At 27.1% G+C, this 25,695-nt stretch overlaps 6 protein-coding genes across 6 annotated transcripts; 3 read left to right on the top strand and 3 right to left on the bottom strand.

The window, feature by feature from the left end:
* Positions 1-572: 572 nt before the first annotated feature.
* On the bottom strand, positions 573-1,308 carry OCT59_003575 (uncharacterized protein; the record flags this gene model as incomplete). Its single annotated transcript, XM_066145701.1, has 6 exons — positions 573-744; positions 813-915; positions 983-1,008; positions 1,089-1,133; positions 1,195-1,226; positions 1,297-1,308. The coding sequence occupies 6 exons, from the start codon at positions 1,306-1,308 to the stop codon at positions 573-575; spliced, it is 390 nt and encodes a 129-aa protein (XP_065996398.1).
* A 2,348-nt stretch (positions 1,309-3,656) lies between these two features.
* OCT59_003574 (uncharacterized protein) lies at positions 3,657-5,775 on the bottom strand (the record flags this gene model as incomplete). The annotated part of the gene is made up of 3 exons (XM_025329321.2): positions 3,657-5,497; positions 5,569-5,661; positions 5,727-5,775. 3 exons carry the CDS (start codon positions 5,773-5,775, stop codon positions 3,657-3,659), a joined length of 1,983 nt encoding a protein of 660 aa, XP_025172680.2.
* Positions 5,776-8,456: 2,681 nt separating this feature from the next.
* OCT59_003573 (uncharacterized protein) lies at positions 8,457-8,732 on the top strand (the record flags this gene model as incomplete). Its single annotated transcript, XM_025311347.2, has 1 exon — positions 8,457-8,732. One exon carries the CDS (start codon positions 8,457-8,459, stop codon positions 8,730-8,732), a length of 276 nt encoding a protein of 91 aa, XP_025172681.2.
* A 2,988-nt stretch (positions 8,733-11,720) lies between these two features.
* On the bottom strand, positions 11,721-12,086 carry OCT59_003572 (uncharacterized protein; the record flags this gene model as incomplete). Its single annotated transcript, XM_025327139.2, has 1 exon — positions 11,721-12,086. The coding sequence occupies one exon, from the start codon at positions 12,084-12,086 to the stop codon at positions 11,721-11,723; it is 366 nt and encodes a 121-aa protein (XP_025172682.2).
* A 5,166-nt stretch (positions 12,087-17,252) lies between these two features.
* OCT59_003571 (uncharacterized protein) lies at positions 17,253-19,117 on the top strand (the record flags this gene model as incomplete). Its single annotated transcript, XM_066145700.1, has 1 exon — positions 17,253-19,117. One exon carries the CDS (start codon positions 17,253-17,255, stop codon positions 18,723-18,725), a length of 1,473 nt encoding a protein of 490 aa, XP_065996397.1. The 3' UTR covers positions 18,726-19,117.
* A 3,329-nt stretch (positions 19,118-22,446) lies between these two features.
* Positions 22,447-23,454, top strand: OCT59_003570 (uncharacterized protein; the record flags this gene model as incomplete). Its single annotated transcript, XM_066145699.1, has 2 exons — positions 22,447-23,290; positions 23,420-23,454. The coding sequence occupies 2 exons, from the start codon at positions 22,447-22,449 to the stop codon at positions 23,452-23,454; spliced, it is 879 nt and encodes a 292-aa protein (XP_065996396.1).
* Positions 23,455-25,695: the final 2,241 nt, after the last annotated feature.

Below are 25,695 nucleotides of genomic sequence, written 5' to 3'. Positions count from 1 at the left end.
AATCAAGTATGGATTTAAGGTATTGAATAGATTTCATTATTACTGGAATATTCATAGTATTATCTTTCTTAATATTTTAAGCGTTCTTGATTTCGCCGACGAAATTTACCTCGATTTCTTGGAAGACAAAATAATTAACCTTAATTTTTTTTACAAAATGAAATTTCGATATTAAAACTTACCAATGGGAATAGAATTATAATATTTTTGTTTAAGAATTTTAATTAATAAAAAAAAATTAATTAGTAAACCATATAAAGACTCGGACAATTTTATTATGAAAATTGGGGATAAGTATAATGTAATAATTTTTATAGTCTTGAAATCCAAAATTCATAATAATATAATATTAAAATTAGTAACTTTAATTTGTAAATTTCATGAATTTACTATGCACTTTTGATTCCATTTACTAATAAAATTCATAGTAATTTGCAATTAATGATTAATATATAATTCCGTCTAAATATCTGAGTAATAATAATATATACATATAATAAAATAATCCAGTGCTGTCACTATATTTAAGAAATTATATTTTTTTGGTTTTTCATATTTAGTAGTTGCACTATTTAGACGGATTTATTTATAAGGAATTGGATTGTATGTTTTCTTTTATCCTCAATTGAGTCAATTACATATTCAACATCGGTTTTATCATATTTAAGTTCATCCTCACATTCACATTCACCTTCATTTTTATCATCTTCCTTTTTAAGATTGCTACTTTTAGCCTCAAGTTGTCTTTTTTAACGTTCCAAATGTTTTTGAGTTCATTTCTCGCGCGAAATTTACCAAATTTCGTTTCCAACTTAACTTGTAAAAGCTTCCATTGAATATTACCATTTTCTTGATATTTACTTGCCCATTCATAGATATGATTCTTCTCTTCTTCAGAGTAAGGTGTATGATTAACTAAAATAATTAAGATAAAATGTTAATTTAATTCTTTTAAAAAAAAATACAGAATTTTAAGACTTACGGCGTGGATCAAGGATATTCCACCAACTAAAATTTATAATGTAAAAAAAATTTTAAATTTTCTTTTTTATTTTAAATTAATAAAATTATCCATAAAAATTACTTACTAATCACAAATTGCTTTTGGTTCAAAATTAAGCTTGTGCTCGTCTCTTAATTTTATAGACAATTCTACAAAAGGTGTTTTAATTATTTTTCCTTTTTCTTCCCCACTCGGTCATATATTTTTTTATAGTTTCTTTTCCCTACAAATAATTTAATTAAATTTTATGAAATTCGAATTTCATATTATAAAATAAATTTAATTTGACATACGTCCGAATTCATTGTTTTATATATTTTGTTTCTCTTTATCGATTTTTTTATAAATTTCCCCATTTTGTATGTATTTGCAACACTTATACAGTATTAATAGAACTTCTTTAGCGTTTGATATTCTTTAGTTATTTCAATTTTACTTGTTTATGAGAATGAAAGCGCCTTTATATAGAAAAATTGTTGCATAATTTTCGTAATAAACATTATGTAATTTATTCTGTTTATTTACATATTATAATGAGTCCCTATAAGAAATATGTATACGGAAAGGATACGTTTTGTATACATTTTATGTACATTTCTATAGATTCCGTATACAAATTCCGTATATTTAATTAGCAATTCATTTTTGAACATTTTTTAAAAAAGCTAATGTATACGAAATGTATACGGAAAACGGAATTTTTAAACTTAATATTTTTAGAAGATAATTTTACAAAAATCCGTATCATAACACGAGATCACGTGATTGTTTATTGTTTTGTTACAAGATTAAACGTGAAGGGGAATGGATCGGGAGCATTAGGGAAACTTATAAGAAAATAAAAGATAATAAAGATACTCGAAAAAATAACTAGTTAAATTAGTATAGTTCGCATTTAACTCGTAGCAATTATTATTAGAGTTACTTTGTGTATTAGTAAAACTGTCTAAAGCCATATTATTAATAAAAATATACGAGCACGAAAACAAAGTTCACAATATGTAAATACGATTAATATAAATTTTTCATTTTTTTATTTCATATAAATTATACATTGTATCACATTCATTATCATACGGGAATAATCTATCCGATCACAAGTATAAGTGATAGTATATTTGGTAACAAAGCAACAAAGCGTTATTATTACATCATAAAATAAATTTGGGAGGAATATTAACCACTTTCTGATATAAATTGCAAAGTGAAATTTGGCTTTTCTTTTTTCAGTGAATCCTCATTATATCATTTCTGATGTAAGTATCAGCATAGACTGTGGTGAAGCTATTCACAGTGTTGATGTCAATAACAAGGATTATTTGCAATCACATAAATATCGTAGATATCTAATATTTAATATCGTTACTTCGTAGAATCTCTGGCTACATTCGTACAAAAAAAAATAACGTGTCTGTAATGGTATAAGATGAATCGCATGCTTGACTCTTTGAGCCGATGTTTTAACCTAAAGTTTCCCACTAGAGGCAAGCACAGAAACAAACAGCGATGGACTTCTAGCGACACAATATTTTTTTGTTCAATCATCGTGACATCATTCAAAGTAAGTATTCTGTCAAAATTAAGAGCAGTAAATGAAAAAACCAGACAGGTAAAACTTTATTTATTTCCAAATACGACGTCTTACATGTTTGCGAGTCATTAATAGCCAGATTATTTCATTTTCTGTTATGTTATATGTCGCCAAGTGTTTTTGTATCATATGTCTAGTCTTGTTAGTTTTCAGTTATAATACATGTTATCCGTATAATTGCTAATTCTGTTTATTATGAAAATACCTGACCTCTTTCGAAAATGGCTCTAATGTTTAATCACCACTATCGTGAATCCATGGAAAAAATATTTGCAACTAAATGCTTACCGATTGAGAAATGGGGATAAATCATATGTAAAACCACCACTCTTGCCACTTGTAGACATTCCTTATTTAAATAGTTGTACAATGAGTGTGCGATGTGTCCCATAGGCAAAAGTATCGGACTTGACCCGCGACGCGGTGCTAACTTGACCTCCTGCATGCACGTTGTCGATCCTATTCATGGAGTATTGTAAAATATATGTGATCGACAACGTGCATGCAGCGGGTCAAGATGACACCCCCAGAAGGGTCAAGTCCGATACTTTTGCGCCCCATAGATGTATTGCAAGAAATGCGGGCCAGTGAATACCCATGAGAAAGGTCCAATAATTTGCCAAATAACACGTTTTGTGTTACACATTCCGAAAGATCCCATGTTCAAATAACAAAATAGCTAACCGCTCGACACTCTTGTCAAAAATGTCATAAATGTCATGATATTTAAATGGAGATGGCTATTTAAATATCTCAGGGTATTTTCCCGAATAATACAAAAGTTGTATGGGATTGCTAATGTACGGAACGGAAATCACTGTAACTTTAAATTGCATTTTGTAAATAAAGTAATTTAAAAATATATATATATATATATTTTTTCTTAATTCCGCAAATCCGCCCATATGGTAATACAATATATTTATTATAAAGCAGTATATAAAACTATCGCATCTCGCGATCTTTACATTTATTCTTTAATTTTTATCATACGCATATATTTCTATTTTGTTTATAATTCTAGGTGATGATTATACATGTCAATATCATAGAATAATAAACTCATACTACTAATGAAAGTTCCAAAGGATGGAAAGCTTTAAGAACCACGTTAATTGGTGAGCCCACACAATAATCCATCCCTCTTATTATTATTGACCCATGACCTAATGCTACGACATTCCCATCAATATCGAACCATGCACATCCTGAATCTCCTTTACTCATGAAATTTATGAATGTGCCTTTTTTAGCCTTTACCAATATTTGTCTGTCAAGCCATATATCTTTGTTTTTGTCGCCCTCCATTAAAACATCATGGAAAATTCCAACTTGGCGTCTCATCATGTTTCCAGTATTAACTGAGACAGGAACTTCTTTAATCACTCCTTCGGTCAATCCAGTTGTACGTCCAACCTTAAATATACGTCTAGATGCAATGTCATTAATATTCTTCTTTAAACCAGTAAGACGTATGTTAGGGATATTATAAATGTTGAACGAACTATTTCTAATAGCAAGTTTACTTGGGTTTAATTCTCGCTTGTCAGTTAGTACGAGGGCAATGGCGGCATCAACACCATACTTATATTGACCAAATTCATAATTACCACGTACGCCTTTTTCAATTATAGCAAATCTAGTATCTGTTTGTTGCGCAGATTCGAATTTTTTTTTATTTTCTATACATGTCTGATATCTTGAATCCAGAAATTTAAGTTTTTTAGACAATTTGTTCTTGAAAAATTCATAATCAGTGTTTGAAATTTCATTCCATTCCTTTTTTGTTTTGTTGAATTCACATTCGAGTCTATGCAGTTTAAGCATTATTTGTAATGCCTCTAATTTTTCTAGTTCTACTTGTAACTCCTTTTTTTTTTCGTTTTCTAACTTATTTTCTGTTCTAAACATCAATAATTTGTTGAAAGCTTCAAGCATTCTCAATAAATCCTGATGTTTTACATTATTTCCATCTTCCTCAACTATAACTTCTTTCAAGACTGAGATTACTGATTCTAATCTTTTTAACTCTTCCATATCTTCTGTCAAGGCTGAGTGACCATGCTCTTCATTCATTACATTCTTCAGATTGAACGATTCAATCATAGTAAGTTTTTTCTCAGAATCGTTTAATTGTTTATCTTTAAAGATCAATTCCTCTAATGCTTCTAATGATGATGCCAGATCTTCCAATGAACGACCAATGTAGTCAAAGTCAGATGGTTGGTGTATATATTCAGAATTGTGTCCCGAAACAATATGTTCGTTTGTCATCAAATATATTTGCTGGTTGGAGTCTTTAACGAAAAATCCTAAAGTTCCTATTCTACTTTTTACGCCAATACTAGATCCAGGTGATACCATTTCCTTATATTCACAACAATAGATTTCCCCTCGTTCAACAACGGTTGGTTTATAAAAACCTTCACATACATCTGTAATAAAACTGCCAATATTTTCAGGAAAAAGAGTGTTATTATGAGGTAAAATATTCTTACGTATTACATAAAATACGATAGCAGGTACATTCTCGTAAAGTTCATTTCTAATTTTCCAATATAAACTAATAGCAATAAGGTTATGGTGTTTTGAACGAAAGTCATCCCCAAGTTCGGTATCTAATATATTGTTAAATTTTTCTATATCTTTAGAGGAGATTGCTTCCTGTGGTGGATCGTTTAGAGGTAAGTTTTCCGTAAAAGTCCCCCACTCAATATATTTTATCATAAATTTTCCCAAACTTTGCAACTTTATTTCTGGCATTTCGTTCACTACAATGTACAAGTTTTGTTTAACATATGGTGGTTCTTCACTGCCAAAAAACATATCCAATACATTCGGATCATTTAAAATTTGGTGAATTTCACACGCGTTTTCTTTAGTTATGTAAGGAACGATATTACCTTGTAATAGAATAGTCATAATATTAATAATAAAAATTAATGTTACAAATAATTACCAATGTTTATATTACCATTCTTATTTTCAACGTATTCTCTTTCTTCCATATCCTTTGAGATTTTATCAAAATCGGCTGAGGAATTAAGACTGTTGCTTCGTACTTCAACTATATTGTCAGTAATAGTTAGAATAAATACAAAATTAGATCTTTTGTCGCACAAGGTCACAAACCTGTCATATTGACGCTTCTAGTATCGATCTTGGCAACGGTAATAGACATGATACGAAATAATAAATGTAAAAATATTTTTTTGCAGAAAGAAGAAACCAAAGGAACAGTTTATGAGGAATTTTTTCATTGATAAATCATAAACTTTTTGTATTGATTATATTTTGACTCCGCAGATCAAATGTATAATGATGTAGGTTCGTGTCATTGCTATGATTTTAATGATTTTAATCAGGCTATGTCTATTTCTTGCGTGATTAACGTAACAATTTGTCACTCGCACAAGGCAATAAATTTGTAATAACATCAAAGAGCCCTTACTCTGGTCCTGATTTTAGCAATCCTGGAATTATGACGCTTTGATATGACCCAGTATCAAAACTTTTATTGAGACTGATACGTATTAATTCACGTGTTAACGATATTACTGCATATTAGTCATATGTCCTATTTGTCCCTCCTGCGTTTTCCATTAGTTACTCTTTTATTATTACTACTAATTTTACTGATTGTATGAAACGAATAAAAGTAATTTTTTATCCCGAATGCAATGGTTTTATTTGTGTATAATAGCTATTTTAATGAAAGATATCACCATTTTTGTTATTATTAGGTGAAAGCGTTTCATATTAATGCAAATACCAGAATTCGATTATGAAAATAATAGGAAATGGAATTAAGTGATGCTTCGTTATTGATTTAAAAAATAGAATCCCAGATCAGTAACTGCGACTAATTTTTCTGTAACTATACTTGATTACTCATTCTTGACCACATACGCTCGTTTTTCAGCTCCAAATAATCTTTACATTTTTCAAGAAGTAGTTGACATTCTCCCTTTGAATTTTTCTATCTTAATGTATTTTGAGATATATACTTTTCGTGTAAAATCACGTGTCTATGATCGTTTCCCGAGGAAACGATTTTTCGGAAAATAGTTTTGCCGTTGGTTCCATCTTGTCATATTATATATCATTATAATCGCAAGTAAAGGTATGCTCATTCTGTTATCTTCACCACGTATTAATTGTTCATCTTTTCTAGCTATTTTTTCCTGATACATATTAACTAACTCTTGTCCACTACCCTCCATAATTTTCCTCGTTCCTCAAAAAATCATGGAGATTTGTTTTTATATACCTATGAACCCAGGTTCCTAGGACCTCCTTATTTAACTAGCGTGGTTGAGCGGCAAGACGCTCAGAGCATTACATTAATTTGGTAACTATTATGAACGGAAACAACTCACTGGGGGTATTACTTTACATCTTTGGCAGTCCCTTCACTTTGTGGACAAAACTCTATTTTGCCTTTATAATTTGAGAATATTTATTAACATATGTAGTATAAATGGATAATTTTTAAAAAAATTACGGGATTTATTATTTACAAGGAAAATAAAGCAAGCTGAGGATTTGGATCGACAAAAAGTATTATTTTTCTGAGGCGCAGGAGAAAGTTTTGCAAAAAGTTTCCAAAAATTCTGTATTTGTGCTTAATGAATATACAGAACATAAAGAAAAAATAGAAATTTTTTTTACCAAAAAAGAAATTCCAAAGAAATTTATCACATAGATTATCGTAAATAGCTAAAATTTGCATTATAATGAAATTTTCATGCAATTATATGCAAAGTTATGAAAGAAATCGGAGATGATTTCCGTTCTATAAAAAACCCCTAATATATTCTTATATGGGAGTTAATGGAGCTTTTATGAAAAGAAAAATTAAATATAAAAGACTTAAAATAATATCCTTACGTTAAATCTTTCTCTTTTCCTTAATAAAATATCAAAAAATTTATAATTATAAACGTATAAATACTGATAAAATGACATATCATTTCGAAACTGAAATAACTAAAGCGCTCGAACAGCTACTTAAAACTGAAACGGATTATAATGTTATTATTTACGCTGGAAAAAAACATGATTCTAAGGAATATCACGCTCATTCTAATATCTTACGATGTAGATCCAAAATATTTCGATAATATAATTTCTGATAAAAATATTGAGAAAAAAGATGAAAAATATGTAATTTATAAACCGAACATTTCTCCTCAAGTTTTTGACGTTATTCTTAAGTAAGTTATTTTAAATAATATACAATTTTTACAAATATATTTCATTTATTTTCAATTTTTTTTTTAGATATCTTTATGGGGATTGGCACAAGAACATAATTTTAGTAGGGATGTATCTCAATGGAATCAAGATGATATTATGACCTTTAAAAGGATTATTTGTAGGTTTATTCCTTTAATTAGATTTTATGATATATCTCCTAAGGATTATATGATCAAAATTAAACCTTATGAAGAAATTTTATCAAAGGAATATAGAAATGATCTTTTGAATTATTACATGATTCCTGAATACAAGCCAAAACTTAATAATTTAGCATCAAGATATTTAAAAGATATCAATTCCGTGATAATTGATCAAAGACATGTTAACCTACTTACAAATTGGATTGATAGAAATGGGGAAAGAAAATTTAGTCTTTATAAATTTAATCTTTTATATAGAGCTAGCAGAGATGGTAATACAGCCACAGAATTTCATAAAAAGTGTGATAATAGGGGGGCTACTATAATTGTATTAAAAATTAAAAATTCTGAAGGAATAATTGGAGGATATAATCCACTTGAATGGGATTCAACAAATGGTTCTTTTAAACGCACGAAAGATAGTTTTTTATTCTCATTTACAAATAAAAAGAACGTCCAAATGGCAAAAGTAGGTTATAGTAATGGTAATAAATATTATATAGTTTGTTATCCATATTTCGGTCTAATATTTGGTTATAATAACTTATATTTACATAATGATGGTACTTGGACAAGTTATCCTGATGATAATCCATGTTCTTATCCCAAACTTGATGGTATACCGATAGGAACCTTTGATGTGGATGATTTTGAAGTTTTTCAAGTTATAAAGAAAACGAAGAAAATTAAATTAAGTGATTTAAAATCAATATTTTGGACGAAAAAGAAATATTAAATTAAATAATTAAAAACGTCTTTTTGTGTCAATAAAAAATTTATTATATTTTCTTCTTGTTTGTAAGTGATATGAAGTTATTTCGATCAATTCGTATACTACACGTTACACGATTCAAATTAATATAAACAGGTTAATCTAAATATGACCAAATTTTTTTTAATTAGATAGATATTAACTAGAAACAGAAAGACGGAAAGTCCAGAGCTATAAATAGTACGTGATTGGCTTAGACAGACCTCCTTTTACTACACACGTGACTGAAATTTTTAGTGTCGTTCCGACGTTTCGGACAATAAATAATTAATAATAAAATAATTACATGTTACTCAACAGAGTACTTAATACGGTAATTTATTTAATTTTTATTTCAAATGGGGTAGAAATAACGAACGGCAAAAAATATATATAACATTCTATTTATATCTGCATTATACGCACGCCCGGTTATCGTTATATACCTATTTTTAATTAAAATCATCATGTCTCCTGAATACGGTTATAGTAGATAATAATCAATAGGTTCATTCAGAAGTTTCCAAAAATTGTTAATGCAAACTCAATCATTTACAAAGTTAACCGAAATGTTGTACATATTTTGAAACCTATAAAAATTTTTTATTCATTATTTCTATAAAAATTCCGTAAAAGTGAGCCTTTCACGGATCCATTCATGGAAAATGTAAATAAATTCCGGGATATAAGATTATTAATTCCGGAAACATGAGCCTTTTACGGAAAAAAGATGGAATATAAAAAACGGATTGTCTTTTTTTACTGGGAAACTGTTAAATTTTAATTGATCGTCAGTTAAATTATTTTTCCAAAAAAAAAAATTATTATTTGTTTTCTAGAAAGAGAGAATGATTTATACAATTTATATTGGTTCACTTAGTAAGTTAATTACGTCTTTTTTATTTGGTTTTTATTTTATTTTTAAAGATAAATTAAAAGTTTATATTAATTTCTTTCGCTCTTTCTATATAGTTAACAGTTAACCAATAAAAATGCATTTATGAATAGGCTAATTGTAATCCGATAGAACTTTTACAAAGAGTAATTCAAAAGGAATATGGTAAATTTCGTTTGAGAAATAATCTTAAGTATCAATGGAATCGTAGATGACAAATTATACGGCAATCTAAATAAACGCTATAATCAATTTCATTTGATTTCCAATTTAAAATAATTTTAATTTGGATTTCATGTTAATTTATAAAGTATATTTATTTTATTTATCTCTGTCCTTTTAGGTTCGATGATTGGATAATATTTTGATTTTATTTCTTTTTAAACGAAAAATAATTTCCGATCTGAATAGATCTATCGGATAATCCGACGGCATTTAATTATTAATATCATTTTTCTTGAATGAAAAGGATAAAAAATGCGAAATTTCACCAACATAATAATTGAATCATTTTTTATTTGATTAAATTAGTGAAGTTAGATGATAATATTATTTTGATTTTCCGTTTTTAATTTTCTTTCTAAGCGTTCTTAATTTTTCAGACGAATCTACAACTTTTTTTCTTAGAAATAAAAAGAATTAATTTTATAAAGTGAAGTTGAAATTTGGTATTTTAAATATCATTAACGATGCTCATCGAGTGTTTTATTTTTTCGAAATTTGATTTTTTTAATTGGTATTGAAAGTTATCAGTAATTTATCAGACAACATAGACAAAAATGAGTTGTAATACGGTAATTCTTCATATTTAATTTCAATACACTATTGCACCCATACATTTATATTTATTTTAAAACTTCACAAAGTATTTTAATATAACGCAAAATTTATATAATATAGTGGCGTGCGCCACAGCAGTCTGGATCGTACTACACCTTTAATTTGAAAGGACGGTTATGTTTTCTCCACAAACGAATATGACGATGGTAGACTACTATATGACGATGTACAGTACTCGTGGTTCACTAGTCCGGATTAAATACTCGATCTGGCGGTGGATCAGTGGTGGGTAGAAGAAAGGTAATTAGAAGATGGGAGCGGCGTATTAGTTAGTGAGGGACGCCAGTGGAAAATTGATAAAGGTGGAGGTTGTTCTTTATTTTATGGATATATGTCTAGAATACTTAGTCGAGATTGAAGGTTCTTAAATTCTAATAATTTTGTACTAGAGTATTAAGAAAGAGCACGTGATTTATAGTGTTCTGCTTATTGGCTAACGCCAATTATGCCGGGACTAAAAACAACATCTATCGATTCTATCGTAATATGAAGACTGTGTAGAAAAAAGATCACATCTTTTTTGTGGTAAATTTACGCCAATTTCTTATGCTCTCAAGAATACTAATAAAAAAAAAAAAATTTTTTTTCGTCTTTTTCATTATCAAAAATATTCTTCAAATAAATTTTTTTATATAACTATGTCGCTTCATTCCCCTAATGTGGTTGATAAAGTATATAAAATATGGTAAAAAGTTAAACATATATATTTTCTTATTAGTTAGAAGGCGCAGTTTTTTTTTTGTTAGTAACGCGCATTTTTTATTATTTAATGAAATTTATAAAAAATTACATTTATGTAATAAAAAATAGCACTAAGAAATATTAGGTTATTCTATCTACTAACCCGTAATTTTGTATATTAACGTATCCCCAATTATTTTTATATGTGTTTCCATTAATAATGCTATTACTAACAATTTTTCCTGTTATTATGTTTTTTTCTATTTTTTTAATTTTTTATTACGCTTCATAATTTCTATTATTATTTTCCTCAACATTGCCTTCTATTCTTTTACGTTTTCTATCTTTTGTTGTAACGTTAAGTTCCTTTGATTCTTTTTCTATAACTCATCAACCATATATATTTTCTAACGCTCAAGTACTAATTACGTTCCCATATTATTTTGACCATCTCCTTCTCTTCTTTGGCCCTCGTTAATTCTCTATATTTTAATGCGTGTTATCTGATATCAATATATCATAATATTATTTAACGCTTCACTTTTAACCGTTCTAATTCAGTAAAAGTGATGAACAATTTTTTCTTCCGTATATTCATTCCTCGTACATTCCCATACATGATCCCAATTTTCTGGCATATTATAATTATCGATCTTACTATAACATCTGATACATGCTTCCGTTATAATTGCATTATTCCCTCTTTTAAATAAAATTTCATATATCGGTAATTCTTTTATGAAGTTCTTAATTTTATATACTCGTAATTCATTATCTAAATCATTAGTTAAATCTGTTCTTGCTTGTTCCTTTTTTAATGAACTTAAGGACCAATCATATTCTTGCAATATATTTAAACGGAATATATCTATCAGATGTTCGCTTGCTAAAATTTCACTTTTGTATTTTATTCTATTATACATTTTCACCCAATGTTAAAAGGTGCAGTTAAAAATTGCGTTACCCATTATTTAATTAGACCTGCAGCCGGGTTATGTATAATTGTTAATTATAATTACTTGCTAGGTAAAAAAAGATATTATTCAGATCATTTTTTATTTTATTTTTTTATCTATTATATAATACATTTCAAAAAACTGTATGAATACCCTTATTTTTCAAAATGTCTTATAACTTTGCCTTTCGCAAAAGTAGACAAAAATTGAAGGTGAGAATTTTAAAAGACCATTTTCCTTTTAGGTAGAACTGAAAATGGAAATATGTATCTTAAATTATTTGAAGTGAGCTCTCTCTTGCTCTTAAATAGCATTATTTATTTATGAGATCTTTTTACCCTTAAATCTCACTAAATATTACATGAAAATCCAGTCTCCACCAAGAGCGGTAGAATTTGGGACTAGCTGCTCCTTCTATTTAATTATTTTAAAAATCAATGATATTAACTTCTTTATAATTACCATGACTCTTTCTCGGATGATGAGAATAAATACATTTTATGAGTGAGTTGTTCGTCGTCTAAAAGAAAATTTTGTCGTGACCGAATAGCAAATATCATATTTTAATTTTAAACAATAATTAATTTGTTAGTCCCTTCAATAAACAAAAAAAAATAATTTTTTATAGTTGTTATTCTCCGGATATCCATTTGATTAAATGAATGGATACCTATGTACTATGATGAAACGTTCAGAATTTTTTTGCGGACCGGAGTATCGTACTTTAGCGGTATTATAATTGAAAACAATATATTTATTAAAACGTACATTTCGTACATTTCATTACAAAATACATTTCCTTCATATACACGTTCATTTTAACATTGAAATCAACTTCGTTATTCACTATTCCTTTGTTACTAATATCACTGTCTTCGCACCACTATCGCTTTCTTCATAACCAAATATCGACAGCAGATCATTATAAAATATTTTTAAATCTGCACTCCCTTAAAAGAAAGTATCCCCCGCAGTATAGTACTTCCGAAATTCCTGAATTTGTATTATATCCGAGTTTTTCGTCAACCGTTTACGGTATACAAAAGATTTGACTATAAATATAACATTTTACTGTATATTTAGTTAAATATTTCGTTAGTCAATAAATTAATAGTATTCACTATTTGTAACTTTTATTTCCTTCATTAGATTAATGTAATGCCTAAGAATTTGGTCTAGTGTATTGTTTATTAGAGAAAGAAGGTGGCTCTTGGAAGTCAAAAGAAAAGCTTGAAGCCAAGAAATTGTTAATAAAGATGATGTTGGTATAAAACTATGAATTTAGGGTATTGATAATTGTGTAAACTTTATTGAAATTAATAAATTATTTGGTAAAAAAGTCGATAATAATGAATAAAATAATGATTGTACATTTTTATATCATTAAATTCTAATTTTTACAAGGGTGATCTTAACGCTCACCAAGGGTAAAATTCACCAGGGGTAAAAAATAAAAATCATCCCAGGTAAAATTCATCTTTATAATACATTATATTAAAATTTTAAATTTTTTCAGTTTTTTAAAAAAAAAAACTAAAAAATAAAATTTTTACAATTTTTTATATCTTAATTAAATTAAGGTAAAATTCACCTCCGATGAATTTAATTTCTGGTGAACGTAAAATTAATTCTTTTTACAAATACTGTGTAATTATTGGTTAAAATATAATAAGTAATAATGCTCATTTTTTATACAATTGTTAATCACTGAGAAATTTCTTGAATAAACATTGGGTTCATTTTGGATATATAACTCGTACAAGATCAAACAAAAAAAAAAATGATATAATTAGAATGGAATTTTTTTATAACTTTTATAAAATAGAAACTTGAATATCAATATTTATTATTTTATTCTATTTATGTTGATTTTTTTTTTTGTATTTATATTTGTATATTTATATACTTTTATCGTTAGTTGATCCGTGTTGTGTTTTTCCATTAACAGAAATTTTAACTGTGGGTGTTGTCGATCATTCAGCATTATTTCAAGTTCATACAGGTAATAAGGTTTCGCCCACATTTGGTTTTATCTTTTTTAACAATTTATTTATGTTTGTATGTAAATACTAATGCAACTTGATAATTTTTTTTTTTTAGTACGATTAAATCAGATTACATCCTTAAATTTGTTAAAAAAACAAGTAGTTGAACTTGAGGATATATATATATATATATCTGAGAATATAAAAACTTTTGTAAAGTCAGTCTTCCGATCGTCTAATTTCAGAAGACAGAGAATTAATTATAAACTGTTCTAAAAATATTATTAAAAATAGATGCGCCAAAAAATCTGAATCAAAACATTCCATGAGCCTTACGCCTTATTTACATGTAATATTTACGTCTATATTATGGAAAATACGTTTTTAAAGTTTGTTCTTTTGCATAAATAGAGTCTACCTGTCGGAAGTATAATGCTGGTCAGAATCACATATAATGTTGGCAGGCACTACAGATCACATGACACAAATAATATTCCAAATTGACCGAAAAATTTGTCACGCCGAACAGTAATTTGCTAAAATCTGTAATGCCGACTATCGTACAGTATGTCTGAATACATCATTTCTTTATATTTACTGTATATTTGACTTCACTAATTGATATGAGTAAGAAAAAAATCTCAGGACAAAAATTTTATTATTAATGAATTGATTTAATACCTCATTTAAAGATTTCAATCAATAAAATAATACTTTTAAAAAGAATTTCATAAATTCAAATAATTCAAGTTTTCCGTTGTCGAAAAATGTTGATATAATTGTTTTTCGAGAATAAACAAAAAGAAGCGGCAAAAAAAATAGTAATAATACGCCAAAATATTACCTAAAAATAATTCGAAGCAAATAAAGTTAATATCGATCAATTGATCGATAGACCTATTTTTAACGCTTGTCAATAAAGTAAAAGTCTATGTTCAACATTATAACATTGTGAATTTTTTAATAAAGAAAATAAGTATAAGTGCAAAATGTATCAATAATGATATTGTATAACAACAAAAAATTAATAAATGGTTTTTAGCATACCTTCTAACTAAATCAGGACTAAAAAAAGAATAATGTGGGTCGATATTTAGAATAATCGTCATGAACTCATGAAGTGATGGTTAAGATAAGGAGGTAACCAGCCGTTCCAACCTCCAGTCTCCAACGTCTTTCCTTTACCGTATTCTCGGTTCATTTACTGCGGAACTGCCTATTAATTGTTTCATTTCCTTTAAATTAATACACAGCATAAATTGGTCAAATTATACTCAGCATAAATAGAAGGTCCTCAACTATTTATTGTTTTTCCCACTTAATTACCAGAGAAAATATTAAAAAAAATTTTTTTTTCATGAATAATGGAATTATCGATTAAAGCAAACTTGATTAATGTATGCTAAATAAAGTTATCTACTAAACATTTATTGTAACTTTATCCGAAAAAAAATTTTATGGCGCATTTTATATCATACTTTTCACGGAACACGAACTGATTATCATTTTTTGTACAACACGGTTCTTCCAACATTCCAATTTTTAAATAATGGAATGTACCGTAAACGTACAAGAGTGTAAAAGTAGACAATTATTATTTTTATCTTTCTATATTAAAGATGATCGACAACCAAATTTAATGTTGTGTAACATAGAATTTTTTTTTGAATAATCTTTTTATTTATTAGTTACCATCTTTGAATTTCATCAAAATTATGATCTTGCGTAACATAAGTTATACTATGATCTTATTGATTCAACACAATAGAACAGGAACGAGTAATAAGAATGGAAAAAATTACGTCAAATATCTAGAAAAAGAATGTGGCTTTTTTTACGATCTGAAAATATCACAAATAACTATCCACTATTGGTAATTTGGTACACGAAATAAACAAGATTACAAACTGGATAGTATAGGACGATTTTGATGACGTAATCACAATTTTCTACTTATAAATCTGAATGTTTCTAATAATGTATTTTTGTTTATTGTTGATTCACTTTTAATACTATTTTAAATTTTAATGCAATTAAAACAAAGCCATTTACATCTTTTAAAGTTAATTCTCATATTATATATATAAACTCTCAAGGTTTATGCGTGGTTATTTTTTTTTTCGTATAATTTAAATTTAATTTCTTGTAAAATGAATTTATTATAGTTAAGGAGTTTTGCTATAATTATTTTCTATTTAAATTAAAGTAAAGCCTGCGTGCATCATATTTATATTAAAATTAAAATATAATCGAAGTTTAATTTTATTTTAATGTAACAGGAACATCTCTTCTATTTTTAGAATAGCTCTATTTTCTTCAAATGTCTTGTATACCGATGTTATCAATGGAATCACAATTTTTGTAATACTCATGTGACCATATTACATATACAAATATAGAACGGCATAGATCGAAAAAAAACTGTTATTTTATATATATAATTAAATAAATAAATAAATAAATAAATAATAAATAAATAATATATAAATATATGTGTGTGTATATATATATATATATATAATTTTTTTTTTTTCACGAACCGCGTTCGTTAATTAAGAAAAATATGACAATATAGACTATTTATTAAAGAATTGGATTGTATTTATATTTTAATTATCATTTTACAAATGAGTCGTTATAAATAGTCTTTTTTTTTATTAATATTGAAACATGATTTTTTTTACTAGGGAAAAAAAAAAAACTTGGTTTTTAATCAATCTATTCTAAATTTAATAAATTCAATTTTTTTTTAATCTTTCGTCTTTTCGGCATATGGCAACACATGTAGGTTAGAGAAACTACTCTATTTCAGGTAGGCGATGGTTTTTCTTTCTTTTTTAACAAACCAATTATGGATAAATTAATATTTTGATTGACAATGTATATAAATATACGTTTCCAGTTTAATTTTTATAGTTTTGCATTAAATTTTTTCTTTCTTTTCTTTTCTCAAAAAACTTCAAACAAAAAAGCGGTGTTTGTATTTAGTGCCATTTGTTACGTCAATTTCTCTTTATTACGTCATATTTTTCAATCAATGCCTATGATAAGTTAATTACGTCATTTTTTTAAATCATCTAAACAATTAAACACTTTTACACTCAGAACACTGAGGTTTCTCTTACGACATTTTTTTATTTCCTTGTAAATGTCTTATCTTAATAAAGACATTCTTTTCTTATTATTTGAAGAATTACAGGATGATTCAAAATCCCTTTTTTCATGCTTATTAGTTAATAGACTTTGGTGTGAAACTGTGGTTCCAATTTTATGGAAGAATCCTTGGCGGTTTGATCATATAAATTATCAAAATAAATATTATTTATTTATTATTATTACTTTAAATTTATCTGATGAAATTAAAGAATCTTTATCAAGTCAAGGAATTAAATTACCCTCAAAATTACAATATTTCCCACCCTTATTTGATTATTTATCTTATTGTAGAAGTATTAATGTAAATGTTATTAATGATATAATCAATATTTCTTCTTCTTCTCCTTATAATAAATTTCTTTTACAACAAGAAGTTTATAAACTTTTAATGAAGAAATGTCCAGATTTTCGATTTTTAGATATGAGATCAATGGAACATCAAATATTTTATTTTCCAGAAGCAATAATACGTTTTGAATCATTATGTGAATTAAAATGTGATAGTTCTATTGATTCTATATATTTTTATGGATTATCTCGTATATGTTATTTTATTCAAAATATCATTATTTTTAATACGAATACAAAAGTTAATCGTGGAATTGTTAAATTATTAGAAAATCAAAAAAATTTAAAATATTTTAAATGGGAAAATGATTTTGATGATTATGTTGAAGAAGATACTTTTGATGAAATTTTTTTGGTATTGGTTAAAAAATCACATACTCTCACTCATTTTATTTCAACTTTTCGAGAAGGTTCTATTTATACTTTTCCATCAGAGATACTTCCAGAACTTTATAATTTAAAATCTTTAAAACTTAATTTTCATCCTATTTTTGATTTTTATTATGATGAAAAATTCACCCATTCAATATATCGTAATCTTGAAATTCTTCAATTATGTGATTATATTTTAATTAATACTGTCGTTTGTATAATTAAAAATAGTGGTGGTCAAATTAGAAAAATTTTAATTAATAGTTTTGATATAAATTATAATTTTTATGAAGATTCACTTGTTCTTATTAAAATGATTTATGAATCTTGTCCTTTAATTGAACATTTATCTATTACTTTTCCTTCTTCAAAAAAACATTTTAATGAATTTGAAAAATTACTTTTAATTTGTAAAGAATTAAGAGTATTAGATATGTTGGATGCTAACGTAATTGAAGAATCTCAAGAAATAAAATTATTATATGGTGATAATTTATCTAAAGTATTAATTAAAGTTACACCAAATAATTTAAGGGAAATAAGATTTTGTGATTATTTTAAATTTTCATTAAAAACATTGGAATCATTTTTAGAAAATTGGAAAGGTAGTTTTCAACTTTCTTTATTAACTTCTGATCATATTTATAGTAATGAAGATTATTTAAAACTTATTAACAAATATAAAAATGATGGAGTTATTAAAGATTTTAGATATGATTTTGAAAAGAATAATGTATATTTTTAAGAACTTTTTATAAATAGTAGTATTTGGGTTGGACGGTTGGTTTATTTCGTAAAGGTAACAAATATATGTTATTCCAAATTTAATTTAGAAATTTACGATTCTTTTATTTTGATCTAATAAAAAGGTTCGTCGTTCTTGGAATAATAATTATGGGTTGGGTACTATAATAATGCTTTTTTTATTTGTTCAATTTGTTCAATTTGTTCAAGTAAATAGAAAATATATAGTGAATAAGTGATTTTTAAATAGTGAGAGTTCATTAATTGCTAAGCGTTAAAGATTATGACTTGTTGATGGAATCGTAAATGCGCAAACGTAAATTACGCAAATTTACAAATTTACAAATTTACGAAATTTACGATGCAATTATGTCAGCTTTTTGATAATAAGCTAGCGAAAAAAAAAATACGCGTTATTACCACTTATATATATATAATTTTGTACATAATAAAAGGAAAACTTTTAAAAGTAAAAAAAAAAATTCGAGTCAGAATATTTATTAGAGGATGAATAAAAACATAAATAAAGATGTACTATATTTTGTAATGATAGACAAAATAAAAGATAGAGTTTGGACTTTACTTCAAATAATCAAAAAATTTTTTTGCTGATCCGCTGATCCACATGATTAAAATTATAATTCTGATTGGTCAACGTAACCATCATGGTTCTACAGGTTCTACAATAATATAATTAATACATGACCACATGTTTTTTTTCGACAATTACCAATTACTGATTATTAAATTACTAATTGTTTTTTAAAAAGTTGGTTTCTTATCAATAAAAGATTATGCGTTGTATTAAATCTACGTAAAAAATATATACAAATATTCGATATACTGTAAATATAATGAGTAATAAAATAAAATGTAATAAAAGGATAAAGTTACAATGCATAATATGGATGAGATATTTAATTGAAAAGAATTAAAAGGGTTTGCTTTAAAAAATTTTATTACTTACTTACTACTGTACAGAAATATGGTTTTCCGTATGACACTATGACACGATATCACTAACGGTATATTCCCTTTCTCTCATAAGATGAGCGTCTTACATCCTACAAGAAAAACGTCTTTTATAAAGTTTTTTTAATGATAACATTCAATCCTTTGGATGCCATAATGCAATTTTAAGTTCTCAAATTACCTTTTCTCATTATTCTTAAAAATTAATTCACCGCACAAAAATTACACGCTATAAAATTGCTGCAGACTGCAGTACCTAGCATTCTGCATTACAATGATTTGATAGTACAACGAGTGCTAAATTCCTGAAGTTTGGGAAATTATTATACTTGCCGTCAGAATTAGTTATCTGTTATGGCATATGAAGCTTATACCGTAATATATTAAATCGCCGTAATGCCGTAATTATTTAATATCAAAAATACAAAAATTACACAAAGTAAGTAAATATTTTTTTCTGGTTATGCCGTATATAATGCTGGTCTCGATGATTGTTAAATATTTAAATGGTAAAATCCATATTTTGTGATGCCATAATTTCAATTCTGCAATTCCAACGACACCTATAGAAATTATTGTTAAACAACCATTTATAACCACCCATAAAATAAAATTTTTTTAAAAAACTTTTAATTTTCATACAAGATAACACTACCAAAATTATGGCTGAGAATCGTTGGTTACACACTTACATCTTCACAACAAACTCTCTAATGTTGCGTTACCAGCAAATCGGTGTTTCACTGCGCTAATTACTTTGTCATAAATTCGAGTTAAACAGATCTTCGGTGACGCATTTCTATAGTACGTAGTTATTTTTCTTATTGTTATATTTGAAAGTCCCTTGGTGAGAACGATGATTAATTTCATAATTGATATGAATTTCACATCCTTTTTTTTAAAAAAAGAAATCAATACACAGTGAAATTCGATATACCGGAACCTCGGTATAACGGATCATAAGTAAAATCTTGATATATCGGAATTGGAGTTTGGAACGGATTATCATAACAAATAACGGAATTCTTGATATAACGGACTTTTGACAAATTTTTACTAATGAAACGGATGGTTCCATTATATCGAATTTTAATGTGTATATGCTTTTCGCTGATTCAAAATCTTATCTCTCCCAAATCCCATTTAAATGCATAAAAAATATTCCTGAATTTATGATTTTATTTATTTACTTTTTTAATTGGCTGTTTTTTAATGTTTTAGTGATATTTTACTATTTGTTATTTCATCGAAGTAAAGTGGGATATTGAAAAGTATTGGGCATTTTTGAGCATATTACCACATTAAATTATCTAAAGCTTGTTTGATTTATCATAATGAGATGCATTGAAAGGGATGGAAAAAGTTCGCAGTTGAGTGGTTTTAGCAATTTGTTTCTTTCGGTTAAGTACTTTTGATTCTGATAAAATTTTAATATGAACTAACTCAGTTCTGAACCAAACTGACTAAATTGTATTTTGAAACAATTATGGAACGGAACTGGTTCGTCCAATTTGAACCGGCTCAAGTTAGTCCGTTCAATAGCATAAGTTTGGAATCGGAATGGACTGAGCGTGACATTTTTACATCTCTAGCTTTGATAGGTAATAAGTTATTTACAAAAAGTCAATCTAGAGACATGAAAATACCACCATTCGGTGTGTCTTACTGTCTTACTACGATAAATCCAACGAATCCGACAAGCCTTAGCTGATGTTAAACCGTTTAAAAAAATCCCACTGTATAATTCCACCAAAATTAAACGATCAGCGCTTGACTTCGATTCGATTGGATTGATATGGGATGGAATTGAGGGTGGGACTATTGCAACCCAATCCCATTTATACGCCACCCATTCAAAATCCCATCCTATTCCATCCCAAATCCAATTCCAAATCAAAAAAAAAATAAATATCACTACTATATAGAAAGAATATAAGAATCTAATCCAGCGCTACACTAAAGATTTTATACTGTATATATATGTGACGAGCCTATATTTATAAATTTATTTAAAATAAAATAATTGATCTCAAAATTATTAAGTATATTTCTTTCAAAATAATAACTTTTTTACTTTTAACTTTTTACTTTTGAATTAACTATTTTTTTTTATGTTTTTAGTGATATTTTACCACTTCTTTTTTAAATTAACATTCATTAAGGCATAATTTCGGCCAAAAAATTAAATAGGATTTCCTTTTTGGAAATACGTTTAACCCGTTTCTACAATTTTTCCTGGAACGAAATTTCCTTTAGGAATGGAATTCGTATAATATCACGTGACTTTTATTCTGATTGATGAGGGAGATGTTCTCCCAATCTCATTAATATGGATGGTTACTTGTGGGGCGGAGTTTCTCATTAGGTAGCTTTTTCTCTTCCACGAAGGGTAAAGCCTCTATATGGGCTCGGTGACCCTGATTACAATTTTAGTCAGACAAAGCGAAATTTTTCTTAAATCAATCCGGCGTTTGGCGTTTGCGATTATTGTTACAATTGTTACACGACACTCTTTTATAATAAAACATAAAACATAAAACAATCATTATTAATGTGAGTGGCAAGATAATCCCATTAATTTGGCAAGTATACAATCAATCGAATCGGAATTAGCTTAGCTATTGAGATCGTCCAATTGCAGAAGTTGAAAGGATATATAATTATTATATATATAATGAAAGGACTGAATAAAAAGCATATCATTCAAACTTGATATTTTTCTAACTCAAATATTTTTGTACATCTTCAAAATGTCAACTCAAATTAACCAGGATTTTTTTGATGGATGTATCTATGGTTTAGTACCAATATTATTCTTAGCGGTATACGGAACCAAAACTGCTCCATTCCTAGGCAAAATTGCTTATCTCATTGATGACATTTTTGTTTTTGGCTTAATATTCATCGGACCTTTCGTGGCAATGTTTATCAATAAAAACTTCAATGATACATACATCGGACTTATATCGTTCACGTCTACTTATACCTTTTTCCCGATCTTAATGGCTCTAATAACTCTACTTATATTCATCATTCACAAAATTTGCAATCGTTTTCTTAAAGATAGACTACAATTTGAATTACCTACGCTAGAATCATTATATAAACTATATACGCATTCATCATTCATTGCTTTAACAATTTATCTTATATTTCAAGACGCTATATGGATTGCTTATTCTTTCGAAACCAATCGCCAGATTGGAAAGGCTTCTTCCATAGCATCACTCTTGGCCTGTTTATTAATTTTTATGCCCTACTTAAACTATTTAAACTACTTAAATATTCCTTATATAAAATTAAATCTTCATATTCCTATTGAATACCAATTTATTCCTATTATTTTAAATCTTGTTCATCAGATGATTTGGTTATCATTAATTCTAAGTAATAGCAGCTATCAAACAAAATCTTATATGGCTATGACAATAGTTGCGATTGGAAGGGTGATTTTCTATGTAACAGATAGAGATGATAGACCATCAGGTGGTATATTAAACTTTATCTCACAAAATTCTGAGGATGGTATAGAAAGTTTTATACGCTCCTGGCGTTCTTTGTTGGTAAACGTAATGTCCGAATTTAAAATCTCCAGTAAGTAAAGAATAAGTTATATATATAAAAAAAAAAAATTTTTTTCATCATTAAAGTTACTATTTTTGTTTTAACAAATAACATTGATATACATTGCTAATAAGAATCTTTTAAATTTTATTTTAAAAGCAATAAGGACTACGTCAAGTATAAATCAAGTGTGAAATATTAGAAATTTGGATGGAACGACTGGAACGTACATACAGTAATCATTCGTTATTTCCCGGAATTTATTCTTATTCAAAATAGTACAAAAAATCTGTTGCTACAGTATATTGATTAATTTTAAATTCTTACCTATATAATTTATAAAGCAAAGCAAACAACTAAAAGTAAAAGTAATCTTTAAAAATTTTATTCGTTCTCAATAATCTTTTTTCTTGTAAATTGATCAACCTAAAAAAAAAAATAAATAGATTAAAAATTGATCCTACTGTTAAGCCAGTTCTTGTATGCTTATAAAAATAAGCGTATGGGTGTATGGTAAGCAGAAGGATAATTGAATAAAATAAATATTAAATAATATTAATGAACGCAAAGTGAAAATAACTATATGTAAATATTAGTAAATGTATCACTGTTGATCAATTTACGAAGGTTACACAATAAAATAAAATGAAATTTCAGTCAAATGCGAATACGGTATTGCACACACGGGCATATACACTCAGACGCAAATATGACTCACAAATATAACAAACTATAAAATAAACAATGAGATAATTTATTTAATAAATGCTTTATTAAAATATAACAGAATTATCTGTCTTTTACATTGGCTTGGAACACATATATTTATAACAAAAATAACTATGCTAATCATGTTAAACATATTAAATAAATGCTATATATTTAACAAATGTAATATGTTAAATATGTGTTATATGTTGCATATGTTATATATGTTAAACATGTTTAACATATTAAACATTCGCAACATTCGTAACATGATCGTCGGTCACATGATTATTCGATTGACACTACTGAAAAAAAAGAAATTTATTACGGTGATCGACAATTCCGCAGTGTAAGTAAAGCTTATATTTATATAGCTGATAGCATGTATTGAAGTATAACTTATACCAAGGATAAACTTATACGCATTGAAAGAACGATGTATATAGAGGAGAGAAATAAGGGAAGAGGAATCAGAATTTTAATGTTAGTTTTAATTTCAGTTTTAAATTTTGGACTATGGTATTAGGAATCCTAATTCTTGATTATCCAAATCCAGTTCGAATATTGAATTTGGAGTTCCTTAATGCACAGTACAGTGAGGGTGTACGATATTAACGTACGAACTGGCCGGAATTAACGTTAAAGCTATCACGTGAAGTGCATAACTCCTAAACTCGGGCCAGTTCGTATGTTAATATCGTACACCCCGTTAAGGACGCCTTGAATTTGAATCCGAATTGGCGAACTTTGGCTGGCACTATGGCTTAATTTTGGCCAAATTCGGATTTAAATCCGGTTATTTTTTTCAAACTTAATAAATCATTTGGTTACATGGTTACAAAAATCCAATTCGGAGTTCGGAAAATCCGAATTTAAACCGGAATTCATGAATTCGATTCCAAACCCTATTTTTAGTTTTTTCGTTCTTGAAATATTGTAGATCATCGGCCAAGGCAGCAATATCATCCCTATGCTAACTTTTTTTATTTTCTTATTTATTACTTTATCATATTTATTATAATAATTTGTTGTTGTCAATATTATTATCAATCGTTTTAAATAATGTATATATTTAAATTTGCATATACATTCGTTTGTGCATTCGATAAATTATTTCTGTTATTATCATGTAACTAAATCGAGCGAGAGTGGTGGTAACATTATGCTAATACAAAATATCTCAGTTATTTTGAAATTCGCAGCGTGATCAAACGGAAACCACGTTCGATCGACATTCGGAGTTATTGACGTACTAAAAAATTTAATTTTGGTAAACAAAAGGAATATATATTATTTATAAAATTATTAAATTATCATACATCTATTAAAATAAGGTATATATAATTTTAAAATCGAAAAAAATAATGCAAATAATAAATAAATATTACATCTGATATTGTTACATGGTACTTGTCAAACTATTTTTAATTCTATAACAGGTGAATTTCAATATTTAAGCATTATTTAAATCTCAAATATTTATAAATTCTTGTCAATAATATTCAATAGATTGCGTCATATTACAGTAATCAATCGATGACATTATTTATGGTTGTATCAATCAATTATAAAATGTTTAAAGTAAGGAGGTTGTTTATGTACTGTAATTAATGATGATTAGTAAGGATGATTTAGAGAAAGTGAAAAACGTAGATTTAAATAAAAAACTGTATTTTAAAAATGTGTATTATAATTTAATTATAATTAAGTTTACAATCTATTGTTCT

The sequence above is a fragment of the Rhizophagus irregularis genome, chromosome 11 (genome assembly GCF_026210795.1).
Source record: "Rhizophagus irregularis chromosome 11, complete sequence".
In the NCBI taxonomy this organism is placed as follows: domain Eukaryota; kingdom Fungi; phylum Glomeromycota; class Glomeromycetes; order Glomerales; family Glomeraceae; genus Rhizophagus; species Rhizophagus irregularis.
This window is presented reverse-complemented; position numbering and strand designations above follow the sequence as displayed.